Genomic DNA, 13269 nt, shown 5'->3' with positions numbered 1-13269 from the left:
TGGGGAGAGAGAAAAAGACAGAGGAGCTGGGATAGTGTGGGTGTATGAAAGAGACAGAGAGAGAGAGTGAGAAAGAGAGAGAGAGCGAGGGTGAGAAAGACAGAGACAGAAGAGCTGGATAGTGTGTGTGTATGAAAGAGACAGAGAGAGCGAGTGAGAAAGAGAGAGAGAGACAGAGAGAGGTAGACAGAGAGAGACATTGAGAGAGGGAGAGAAGGAAGGAAGGAAGGAGAGAGAGAGAGGTAGACAGAGAGAGACATTGAGAGAGGGAGAGAAGGAAGGAAGGAGAGAGACAGAGAGAGATAGACAGAGAGAGACATTGAGAGAGGGAGCGAAGGAAGGAAGGAGAGAGACAGAGAGAGGTAGACAGAGAGAGACATTGAGAGAGGGAGAGAAGGAAGGAAGGAGAGAGACAGAGAGAGGTAGACAGAGAGAGACATTGAGAGAGGGAGAGAAGGAAGGAAGGAGAGAGACAGAGAGAGGTAGACAGAGAGAGACATTGAGAGAGGGAGCGAAGGAAGGAAGGAGAGAGACAGAGAGAGGTAGACAGAGAGAGACATTGAGAGAGGGAGAGAAGGAAGGAAGGAGAGAGACAGAGAGAGGTAGACAGAGAGAGACATTGAGAGAGGGAGAGAAGGAAGGAAGGAGGAGAGAGACAGACAACGTATCAGATGATATGTACTGACAGACTACTCATCTGATACATTCCTATCGTACCTCAACCAGTTTAAAAACATTACCTGTCGGTCTGAGAGTGGTATTTGAGACTTAATGTAATACAATATATTTAATGGTCACTGTGAGACACTAACACTGAAACAGACACACAGGTGTGAGAGGTCCACGGCTGGCACCAACCTGAAACTCCATACAACCTTGTTGTTCTGATGTGTAATGACGCTGAAGAAGTAGCCGGCTGTATGAATGAATTAATGAATGAACGAATAAATGATCCTACATGCTGTCACCGGCGTGGATGAAAGGTGACCAAAACGCAGCGGGTATAGTGCTCATCTTCGTATTTATTAAAGAGAGTGAACACTTAAACGAAAACAACAAACTGACAATCAACAGTTCTGCAAGGTACACAGACTATACAGAAAGCAACCACCCACAACCCACAGGAAAAACAACAGGCTGCCTAAGTATGGCTTCCAATCAGAGACAACTAAAGACACCTGCCTCTGATTGGAAACCATACTCGGCCACACATGGAAAAAGAAACATAGAAATGGAAAACTAGAACCAAAATCCCCCTAGAACCAAAAAAAAACCCACACAAAACAAACACCCCCTGCCACGCCCTGACCATGCTACAATTACAAATGACCGTTTTACTGGTCAGGACGTGACACATGCGAACGAAAGGAACATGAACGGATGAACCAACGAATAAAAGAACGGACAAGCGAACAAATTAATGAGTACATGTAATGTAAAATAATGTAGTGTAAAATAATGTAATGTAAAATAATGTAGTGTAAAATAATGTAATGTAGTGTAATGTTGTGTAGTGTAATGTAGTGTAGTGTAATGTAATGTAATGTAATGTAGTGTAATGTAATGTAGTGTAATGTCATGTACTGTAGTGTAATGTAGTCTAATGTAGTGTAGTGTAATGTAATGTAATGTAATGTAGTGTAATGTAATGTAATGTAATGCTTTGTATTGTAATGTAGTGTAATGTATTGTAGTGTAATGTAGTGTAGTGTAATGTTGTGTAGTGTAATGTAATGTAGTGTAATGTCATGTACTGTAGTGTAATGTAGTCTAATGTAGTGTAGTGTAATGTAGTGTAGTGTAATGTAGTGTAATGTCATGTACTGTAGTGTAATGTAGTCTAATGTAGTGTAGTCTAATGTAGTGTAGTGTAATGTATTGTAGTGTAATGGTGTGTAGTGTAATGTAATGTAGTGTAATGTAGTCTAATGTAATGTAGTGTAATGGCATGTAATGTAGTGTAATGGCATGTAATGTAGTGTAATGTCATGTAGTGTAAAACAATGTAGTGTAATGTCATGTAGTGTAATGTAGTGTGGTGTAATGTCATGTAATGTCGTGTAGTGTAATGTCATATCATGTAGTGTAGTGTAATATCATGTAGTGTAGTGTAATGTAGTGTAGTGTAATGTAGTGTAATGTCATGTAATATCATGTAGTGTAAAACAATGTAGTGTAGTGTAATGTCATATCATGTAGTGTAGTGTAATACCATGTAGTGTAGTGTAATGTACCGTGGTGTAATGTCATGTAGTGTAATGTCATGTCCTGTCGTGTAATGTAATGTCATGTAGTGTAGTGTAGTGTAATGTAATGTAATGTAGTGTAGTGTAATGGCATGTCATGTAGTGTAATGTAATGTAGTGTAGTGGCATGTCATGTAGTGTAGTGTAATGTCATGTAGTGTAGTGTAATGTCATGTAATGTATTGTAATGTCATGTAGTGTAGTGTAATGTAGTGTAATGCCATGTCCTGTCGTGTGATGTAATGTCGTGTAATGTCATGTCGTGTAGTGTAGTGTAATGGCATGTCGTGTAGTGTAGTGTAGTGTAATGTAGTGTAATACCATGTCCTGTCGTATAATGTAATGTCGTGTAATGTAATGTCATGTCATGTACTGTTGTGTGAAGTAGTGTAGTGTAATGGCATGTCGTATAGTGTAATGTCATGTAGTGTAGTGTAGTGTAATGTAGTGTAGTGTAATGTCATGTAGTGTAGTGTAATGTCATGTAGTGTAATGTCATGTAGTGTAGTGTAGTGTAATGTAGTGTAGTGTAATGTCATGTAGTGTAATGTCATGTAGTGTAGTGTAATGTCATGTAGTGTAGTGTAATGTCATGTAGTGTAGTGTAATGTCATGTAATGTAGTGTAGTGTAATGTAATGTAGTGTAGTGTAATGGCATGTCGTGTAGTGTAATGTCATGTAGTGTAGTGTAGTGTAATTTAATGTAGTGTAGTGTAATGGCATGTCATGTAGTGTAATGTCATGTAGTGTAGTGTAATGTCATGTAGTGTAGTGTAATGTAGTGTAGTGTAATGGCATGTCGTGTAGTGTAATGTCATGTAGTGTAGTGTAATGTCATGTAGTGTAGTGTAATGTCATGTAGTGTAATGTCATGTAGTGTAGTGTAATGTCATGTAGTGTAGTGTAATGTCATGTAGTGTAGTGTAATGTCATGTAATGTAGTGTAGTGTAATGTAATGTAGTGTAGTGTAATGGCATGTCGTGTAGTGTAATGTCATGTAGTGTAGTGTAGTGTCATTTAATGTAGTGTAGTGTAATGGCATGTCGTGTAGTGTAATGTCATGTAGTGTAGTGTAATGTCATGTAGTGTAGTGTAATGTAGTGTAGTGTAATGGCATGTCGTGTAGTGTAATGTCATGTAGTGTAGTGTAATGTCATGTAGTGTAGTGTAATGTCGTGTAGTGTAATGTCATGTAGTGTAGTGTAATGTAATGTAGTGTAGTGTAATGTAGTGTAGTGTAATGTCATGTAGTGTAGTGTAATGTAATGTCATGTAGTGTAATGTCATGTAGTGTATTGTAATGGCGTGTAGTGTAATGTAATGTAGTGTAGTGTAATGTCATGTAGTGTAGTGTAATGTCATGTAGTGTAGTGTAATGTCATGTAGTGTAATGTAATGTAGTGTAATGTCATGTAGTGTAGTGTAATGTCATGTAGTGTAGTGTAATGTCATGTAGTGTAGTGTAGTGTAATGTCATGTAGTGTAGTGTAATGTCATGTAGTGTAATGTAATGTAGTGTAGTGTAATGTAGTGTAGTGTAATGTCATGTAGTGTAATGTCATGTAGTGTCGTGTAATGGCATGTCGTGTAGTGTAATGTCATGTCGTGTAATGTAATGGCATGTCGTGTAATGTAATGGCATGTCATGTAATGTCATGTCGTGTGTATGGATCCATGATGAGTTGTTATTCTCTGTCTCCAGGCTCTGTATCCATTGGTTACCTGTCTGCTGTGTGTCAGTCAGAAGCAGCTCTTCCTCAACAGATGGCACATCTTCCTCAACAACTGTCTCTCCAACCTCAAGGTCAGAACACGAACCCATCCACGAACACACACCCATACCACACACACACCTCGACAACGAGAGCGAAGGTGGTATATAACCCGTTTTGTTTTTTGCCCCTTAACACGACACAGCTGGTTCTAGTAACCAACTCATCATTAAGTTAGATGATTTGAATCAACTGTGTCTGTTAGGGGGCAAAAACACAACGTGGAGCCCTTGGGGTCCCCAGGACCGAGTTTGGGAAACACTGTCTAATAGAGAGATATACCTCAATACACACACACACACACACACACACACACACACACACACACACACACACACACACCTCAACACACACACACACGCCTCAACACACACCTCAATACACACACATGTCAACAAACACACCCACACACACACACACTCACGCACCCCTCAACACACACACCTCAACACACACACACACACACATACACACACTCACACCACCTCAGCCCCCCTTATTAACTGTGCTGTTGGAGGAAGGTGACTGTTCGGTAGACCGTGTTTAAGTTGAAAAGGAATAGATGTCAGGGTGCCTGGAGGATACAGCATAAGGGTTGTTTATGGTTCTCCTCTGGGGACAAGCCGGAGAACCCATTTAGGTTCTAGACAGCACCTTTTATTCTCAGAGTGTTATTGGGTTCTGTTCTGAACTGTCCCTCACTAATGGGATAGACAGTGGCACAGTGGGTAATGCTTGAACAAATCCTTCCACTATCATCCTATGGTGAAACAGTATGTCAGTGGTAATTCAACTAACGTGATGTGAAACCAGACCAGTGCTACTGTGTGCTGTTGACGCGTGACTAACTCTTGAGGTGTGTGTTTCCAGAATAAGGATCCCAAGATGGCCCGTGTGGCTCTGGAGGCTCTCTACCGTCTCCTCTGGGTCTACATGATCAGGATCAAGTGTGAGAGCAACACCGGAACACAGAGGTACTGTAGGTTACAGCATCCACCATGCTCGTCTGTTTCCTGTGTATCCCAGGTTTTTCAGTAGCTGTTCTGGGGCCTGTACATAGGTTACAGTATCCACCATGCTCGTCTGTTTCCTGTGTATCCCAGGTTTTTCAGTAGCTGTTCTGGGGCCTGTACATAGGTTACAGCATCCGCCATGCTCGTCTGTTTCCTGTGTATCCCAGGTTTTTCAGTAGCTGTTCTGGGGCCTGTACATGTGTATGCTGTCCTTCAGTATTATACAAAAAGGATGTCATGTATTGCTTCTGTTGTGTGATATTAATCCATCTCTCTCTCTCTCCTCTCTCTCTCTCTCACTACTCTGTCTGCTCTCTTGGCTTCTACCTGTCTCTCTTCTCTTTTTCTCTGTCCTATCTTGTCCCCTCACTGGCTTAATCCTGGCTTCTCTCTCTCTCTCTCTCTCTCTCTCTCTCTCTCTCTCTCTCTCTCTCTGTCTCTCTCTCTCTCTCTCTCTCTCTCTTCCTCCCTTTCACTCTCTCACCCTCTTCTCCCTCCCTTCCCTTTCTCTCTCTTTCCCTCGCTCCCCCCTTCTCTCTCTCTCTCTCTCTCTCTCTCTCTCTCTCCCTCTGGCTCTCTCTCTCTTTCCCTCGCTCCCCCCCCCCCCTCTCTCTCTCTCTCTCTCTCTCTCTCTCTCTTCCTCCCTCTCACTCTCTCACCCCCTTCTCCCTCCTTTCCCTTTCTCTCTCTCTTTCCCTCGCTCCCCCCCCTCTCTCTCTCTCTCTCTCTCTCTCTCTCTCCCTCTGTCTCTCTCTCTCTTTCCCTTGCTCCCCCCCTCTCTCTCTCTGTCTCTCTCTCTCTTTCTCCCTCGCTCCCCCCCCCCTCTCTCTCTCTTGCTCTCTCTTTCTCCCTTCCTCCTGCTCTCTCTCTGGTTCTCTCTAGTCGTCTAACGTCCATCACCACCACTCTGTTCCCTAAGGGCAGTCGTAGTGTCGTACCCAGAGACATGCCACTCAACATCTTTGTCAAGATCATACAATTTATAGCCCAGGTGTGTATTATGGACATACAACAAACAAACCGGACGGAATATATCCAGATGGTGTTCAAATATTACTCTGAACAGACAGAAATAGAAGTATTCACAATACTACACCAGAGAGCATCGTTTACTTACAGATTATCAATAGTTTCTAAGTTTTATCACAAGCGCTTACAGTCCGGAAGGCCACAATTTGAACAGAATTCATGCCACATACAGAGCAGGTCGTTGCGGTTCTATATTTGAAGGATTTTGGAACCTTGGTACTTTGACTGTTAAACTCATGGGTACTCTAGCAATGGCTGCGAGTCCGGATTTGAACGGGAACTGCAATCTATGGATTATATTTCTATGGTTGGTTGCTGCTGTCAGTTTGCTTTTCAGAAATTTCAAAATACAATTGCGAGAAAAACATAGGTCTACCATTTGGAAAGCATTTGCCTACTGCTGAAAAGAGAAGACTGATCTGTCAGCTTTCATTTGAGGGTACTTTATCGGGTAAACCATTTAGAAATGGCAGCACTTATTGTACATAGTCACCACATTTTAGGGTACCAAAAGTATGGGGACAAATTCACTAATATGTGTATTAAAGTGGTCAAACGTTTAGTATTTGGTCCCATATTCCTAACATGCAATGATTACATCAAGCTTGTGACTCTACAAACTGGTTGGATGCATCTGCTGTTTGTTTTGGTTGTGTTTCAGATTATTTTGTGCCCAATAGAAATGAATGGTAAATTATGTATTGTGTCATTTTGGAGTCACTTTTATTGTAAATAAGAAAATAATATGGTTCTGAACACTTCTACATTAATGTGGATGCTACCGTGATTACGGATAATCCTGAATGAATCGTGAATAATGACAGACGCACAAATATCATACCCCCCCCCAAAATGCTAACCTCCCCTGTTATTTGGGATATGATATTTGTAATGGTGAGAGGTTAGCATGTCTTGGCGGTATGACTGACAATCTGCACTTTAACCTCATAGTCATTTAAGTCTCCCTCAAAACAGCCTATAAATAATTACAAAAACACTATTCCTTGTGTTTGGATGTGTAGCATATATTCAAAACATTATAGCCTATTGTTTTGTGTTTTTTTACTTTCCTAAAACAATAATTCTCCACCTCACGGTTCATCTGTCAGAGATTTCAGCACTAAATACATCAGGTTCTTGCATGCATAGACCTCCGGGCTTAGGTGTCCATTGTATGAACTTAATATGGAAGAGAAGTTTAGGCCCCAGATAGACAGATAGAGATATGCCAGCGGCGTGATACAACACCAACATTAAGTTCTTTATACTGATCAGATAGGCTACTGCGTCTGCTGTACAGATATAGGCGTACAGAAGGAAGCTAATTTGTACATTTTTCTATTAAGTATAAATAAATTCCCCATGTGTGGAAATCATTAAAATCCTTACACGCACACACACACACACACACACACACACACACACACACACACACACACACACACACACACACACACACAGACACATTTAAGAGAAACACACACAAACGCCGACATCCATTCACACACTCACTCACTCCTCTGTCTCCTAACAGTACTCTGCAATGTTGGTCCTCTTCTCCTCCTCTTTCTTCAGGAAAGACTCGATTTTGCCATGAAGGAGATCATCTTTGACCTGCTGTGTGTCGGGAAGCCTGCCAAAGCTTTCAGTCTCAACCCAGAGGTAACAAACACAGTGGCAGGAAGGTTCGGTGCCCCTAAAGCTCGGGTCTACTTCAGATAGCATTTTGGGCATTTCATAAGCCATTGGACAATTATTTCATTTGTTTACAGGAAAGTGGCTTTAAATCTGCAATATGTACGTTTTTGGGTGACCTGACCGAATTCACTTAGAAATGTAAGTTATAGATCTGTCATTCTCATTGAAAGCAAGTCTAAGAAATGATAGTAAATATGTTCTATTTGCGCTATTTCTGTGCCTACCATTATTAAGTTTTGTTTTTTGCGTCTTTTACTTTTCAGTTTTGTTCACCAGCTTCAAACAGCTGAAAATAAAATCATTTTGGTTTTGGAAAAAATATACCAAAGCAGTTTAGATGGTAAAATGATTCTCTACACAACACAATACTTGCTTGTTTTGTCACCTAAACTGAAATTAGGTGAACTTTTTGAATTTTAGCAAACAGAAAATGGCGGAGCGATTTCTGCATAGTGCAGCTTTAAAACGGCAAAATGTTCTTTCACCCTCTTGGGCAAAATGTGTAGAATAGCATGAGATTAGCTTTAAAACAGCAACATTTTCTCTGCCCCATGGCAACATGTGTAGAAGTTCAAGTAGATAGCTATTTTCCTTTAAAAAATGGTTTTCCTTGTTCGGACCTTGCAGAGAGGGGCCTCGCTAACTGCACTACACCACTGACCTGATGCTTATAGCAGAAGGAGCCTCCCATGTATACTAATAGTGTGTGTGTGTTGTGTGTGTGTAGCGTATGAACATAGGTCTGAGGGCCTTCCTGGTGATAGCTGATGCCCTGCAGCAGAAGGACGGGGAGCCTCCCATGCCCAACACTGGAGCCACTCTTCCCTCTGGAAACTCTCTGAAGAAGAAGAAGACCTACCTCAGCAAGACGCTCACTGAGGACGAAGCCCAACTCATAGGTGTGTGTGTGTGTGTGTGTGTGTGTGGTGTGTGTGTGTGTGTGTGTGTGTGTGTGTGTGTGTGTGTGTGTGTGTGTGTGTGTGTGTGTGTGTGTGTGTGTGTGTGTGTGTGTGTGTGTGTGTGTGTGTGTGTGTGTGTGTGAATGACAACCTCATCTCTGTACCCCATACATACAATTATCTGTAAGGTCCCTCAGTCGAGCCGTGAATTTCAAACACTGATTCAACCACAAAAACCAGGTAACTTTTCCAATGCCTCACAAAGAAGGGCATCTATTGGTAGATGGGTAAAAAGAAAAGCAGACATTAAGTATCCCTTTGAGCAGGGTGAAGTTATTAATTACACTTTGGATGGTGTATCAATACACCAGAGTGGCGCAGTCCTGAATACAAAGCCTTATAGTTGGGGCAAATCCAACACAAAACATCACTGAGAACCACTCGTCATGGTGGTGGCTGCATCATGTTATGGGTATGCTTGTCATCGGCAAAGACTAGGGACTTTTTAGGATAAAAAGAACGGAATAGAGATAAGCACAGGCAAAATCCTAGAGGAAAACCTGTTTCAGTCTGCTTTCCACCAGATACTGGGAGACAAATTCACCTTTCAGCAGGACAATAACTTAAAACACAATACCAAATGACAGGTTAAAAGTCTTTATGTGGTAGCAGAGTGGAAAGTGGAAGAAGCTTTTTCAGTCACTCCCTTGAGTGCTGTTTGTTGCTGTGCTCTCAGGTGGTTTGTGCCTGTGTGAATTATGTTGTGGCTGGAGGAACCTAGTCCGTCCTCAGATAGCAGGTCTAGGGCGCTGGGTGTTTGGGCACCAGAGTTTAGCCACTGTGTGTTTAGGGAAAAGTTTATTTTCTTGTACGTATTTCCCATTCGAGTCCATAAGGAGTGTCGAGGGGTTTTCATGGGGGCTACTAGGAGGGTTGGTGGTTCTTCATTTATCTGTTCTGCTGTGGTGTTGAGGCTGGGGTCTGATGTGGGCTGTTCTGCTGTGGTGTTGAGGCTGGGGTCTGATGTGGGCTGTTCTGCTGTGGTGTTGAGGCTGGGGTCAGCGTCTGATGTAGGCTGTTCTGCTGTGGTGTTGAGGTCAGGGTCTGAGGTGGGCTGTTCTGCTGTGGTGTTGAGGCTGGGGTCTGAGGTGGGCTGTTCTGCTGTGGTGTTGAGGCTGGGGTCAGGGTCTGATGTGGTGTTGAGGTCAGGGTCTGATGTGGGCTGTTCTGCTGTGGTGTTGAGGTCAGGGTCTGATGTGGGCTGTTCTGCTGTGGTGTTGAGGTCAGGGTCTGATGTGGGCTGTTCTGCTGGGGTGTTGAGGCCGGGGTCTGAGGTGGGCTGTTCTGCTGTGGTGTTGAGGCTGGGGTCTGATGTGGGCTGTTCTGCTGTGGTGTTGAGGCTGGGGTCAGGGTCTGAGGTGGGCTGTTCTGCTGTGGTGTTGAGGCTGGGGTCAGGGTCTGATATGGGCTGTTCTACTGGGGTGTTGAGGCTGTGGTCAGGGTCTGATATGGGCTGTTCTACTGCGGTGTTGAGGCTGTGGTCAGGGTCTGATATGGGCTGTTCTGCTGTGGTGTTTTGGTCAGGGTCTGAGGTGGACTGTTCTGCTGTGGTGTTGAGGCTGAGGTCAGGGTCTGATGTGGGCTGTTCTGCTGTGGTGTTGAGGCTGGGGTCTGATGTGGGCTGTTCTGCTGTGGTGTTTTGGTCAGGGTCTGATGTGGGCTGTTCTGCTGTGGTGTTGAGGCTGGGGTCAGGGTCTGAGGTGGACTGTTCTGCTGTGGTGTTGAGGCTGGGGTCTGATGTGGGCTGTTCTGCTGTGGTGTTGAGGCTGGGGTCTGATGTGGGCTGTTCTGCTGTGGTGTTGAGGCTGGGGTCAGGGTCTGATGTGGGCTGTTCTGCTGTGGTGTTGAGGCTGGGGTCAGGGTCTGATGTGGGCTGTTCTGCTGTGGTGTTGAGGCTGGGGTCAGGGTCTGAGGTGGGCTGTTCTGCTGTGGTGTTGAGGCTGGGGTCAGGGTCTGAGGTGGGCTGTTCTGCTGGGGTGTTGATGCTGGGGTCTGAGGTGGGCTGTTCTGCTGTGGTGTTGAGGTCAGGGTCTGAGGTGGGCTGTTCTGCTGGGGTGTTGATGCTGGGGTCTGAGGTGGGCTGTTCTGCTGTGGTGTTGAGGTCAGGGTCTGAGGTGGGCTGTTCTGCTGTGGTGTTGAGGCTGGGGTCTGAGGTGGGCTGTTCTGCTGTGGTGTTGAGGTTGGGATCTGATGTGGGCTGTTCTAGGTCTCATCTTCTCCTCCTCCTCTAGGTCTCATCTTCTTCTCCTCTAGGTCTCATCTTCTCCTCCTCCTCTAGGTCTCATCTCCTCATCCTCCTCTATGTCTCATCTTCTCCTCCTCCTCTAGTGTTCTCATCTTCTCCTCCTCCTCTAGGTCTCATCTTCTCCTCCTCCTCTAGGTCTCATCTTCTCCTCATCCTCTAGTATTCTCATCTTCTCCTCCTCCTCTAGGTCTCATCTTCTCCTCATCCTCTAGTATTCTCATCTTCTCCTCCTCCTCTAGGTCTCATCTTCCTCCTCCTCCTCTAGGTCTCATCTTCTCCTCCTCCTCTAGGTCTCATCTTCTCCTCCTCCTCTAGGTCTCATCTTCTCCTCCTCCTCTAGGTCTCATCTTCTCCTTCTCCTCTAGGTCTCATCTTCTCCTCCTCCTCCTCTAGGTCTCATCTTCTCCTCCTCCTCTAGGTCTCATCTTCTCCTCCTCCTCTAGGTCTCATCTTCTCCTCCTCCTCTAGGTCTCATCTTCTCCTCCTCCTCTAGGTCTCATCTTCTCCTCCTCCTCTAGGTCTCATCTTCTCCTCCTCCTCTAGGTCTCATCTTCTCCTCCTCCTCTAGGTCTCATCTTCTCCTTCTCCTCTAGGTCTCATCTTCTCCTCCTCCTCCTCTAGGTTTCATCTTCTCCTCCTCCTCTAGGTCTCATCTTCTCCTCCTCCTCTAGGTTTCATCTTCTCCTCCTCCTCTAGTGTTCTCATCTTCTCCTCCTCCTCTAGGTTTCATCTTCTCCTCCTCCTCTAGTGTTCTCTACTTCTCCTGCTGCTGAGCCTCTTTCTCTTCCTGTTGAAGTTGTCTCACCAAAGTCCAGAATGCAGACATCTCCCCCTCCAGTTCTGGGTCTAGTTTAGGGGGTGTTGTTGAGCTGGACTGTTGTCTGGGTCTAGTTGAGAGGGTATTGTTGAGCTGGACTGTTGTCTGGGTCTAGTTGAGGGGTTATTGTTGAGCTGGACTGTTGTCTGGGTCTAGTGCAGGGGGTGTTGTTGAGCTGGACTGTTGTCTGGGTCTAGTGCAGGGGGTGTTGTTGAGCTGGACTGTTGTCTGGGTCTAGTTGAGAGGGTATTGTTGAGCTGGACTGTTGTCTGGGTCTAGTGCAGGGGGTGTTGTTGAGCTGGACTGTTGTCTGGGTCTAGTTGAGGGGGTGTTATTGTGTTCGACTCACTTGTGGTGGGGGAGCCGTCACCAAGAGAGAGCTTCTCCTGCTGTGCTCTCTCTTTGATCCTGTAAAATTCCTGCTGGAACTGCATGAGGGTGCCCTGCACCACCACTGTTCTAAACTAGACACACACGGACAGAGGCTGTCTCAGTCTCAGGGTCCTCAATGTCTAGTATTCTGAGATTCCACGCTGAGATTCCAATAACCTCTCTCTTGACAGAGGGGTACCCTGGGCCAATACCCACTCTCTTGACAGAGGGGTACCCTGGGGCAATAACCACTCTCTTGACAGAGGGGTACCCTGGACCAATACCCTCTCTCTTGACAGGGGGGTACCCTGGGACCAATAACCACTCTCTTGACAGGGGGGTACCCTGGGCCAATAACCACTCTCTTGACAGAGGGGTACCCTGGGGCAATAACCACTCTCTTAACAGAGGGGTACCCTGGACCAATACCCTCTCTCTTGACAGGGGGGTACCCTGGGACCAATAACCACTCTCTTGACAGGGGGGTACCCTGGGCCAATAACCACTCTCTTGACAGAGGGGTACCCTGGGGCCAATAACCACTCTCTTGACAGAGGGGTACCCTGGGCCAATAACCACTCTCTTGACAGAGGGGTACCCTGGGCCAATAACCTCTCTCTTGACAGAGGGGTACCCTGGGCCAATAACCTCTCTCTTGACAGGGGTACCCTGGGGCCAATAACCACTCTCTTGACAGAGGTACCCTGGGCCAATAACCTCTCTCTTGACAGGGGTACCCTGGACCAATAACCTCTCTCTTGACAGAGGGGTACCCTGGGGCCAATAACCACTCTCTTGACAGAGGGGTACCCTGGACCAATACCCTGTCTCTTGACAGAGGTACCCTGGGCCAATAACCTCTCTCTTGACAGAGGGGTACCCTGGGGCAATAACCACTCTCTTGACAGAGGGGTACCCTGGGGCCAATAACCTCTCTCTTGACAGGGGTACCCTGGACCAATAACCTCTCTCTTGACAGAGGGGTATCCTGGGGCCAATAACCACTCTCTTGACAGAGGGGTACCCTGGGGCAATAACCTCTCTCTTGACAGAGGGGTACCCTGGGGCCAATAACCACTCTCTTGACAGAGGGGTACCCTGGGCCAATAACCACTC

The 13269-nt window shown here is 45.4% G+C and overlaps 1 protein-coding gene across 1 annotated transcript in view; it reads left to right on the top strand.

The window, feature by feature from the left end:
* Positions 1-13269, top strand: part of fryb (furry homolog b (Drosophila)) — a 159620-nt gene that overhangs the window by 28266 nt on the left and 118085 nt on the right. Inside the window, exons 9-13 of the mRNA XM_082957584.1 lie at positions 3951-4052; positions 4891-4994; positions 5916-6024; positions 7638-7724; positions 8488-8659. Of these exons, the coding sequence (XP_082813710.1) occupies positions 3951-4052; positions 4891-4994; positions 5916-6024; positions 7638-7724; positions 8488-8659 (574 nt within the window). The remainder of the gene's footprint in view (positions 1-3950; positions 4053-4890; positions 4995-5915; positions 6025-7637; positions 7725-8487; positions 8660-13269) is intronic.

Source organism: Salmo salar, chromosome 11, assembly GCF_965601325.2.
Source record: "Salmo salar chromosome 11, fSalSal1, whole genome shotgun sequence".
In the NCBI taxonomy this organism is placed as follows: domain Eukaryota; kingdom Metazoa; phylum Chordata; class Actinopteri; order Salmoniformes; family Salmonidae; genus Salmo; species Salmo salar.
The sequence above is the reverse complement of the archived record's forward strand: the minus strand, read 5'-3'. Positions and strand labels throughout refer to the sequence as shown.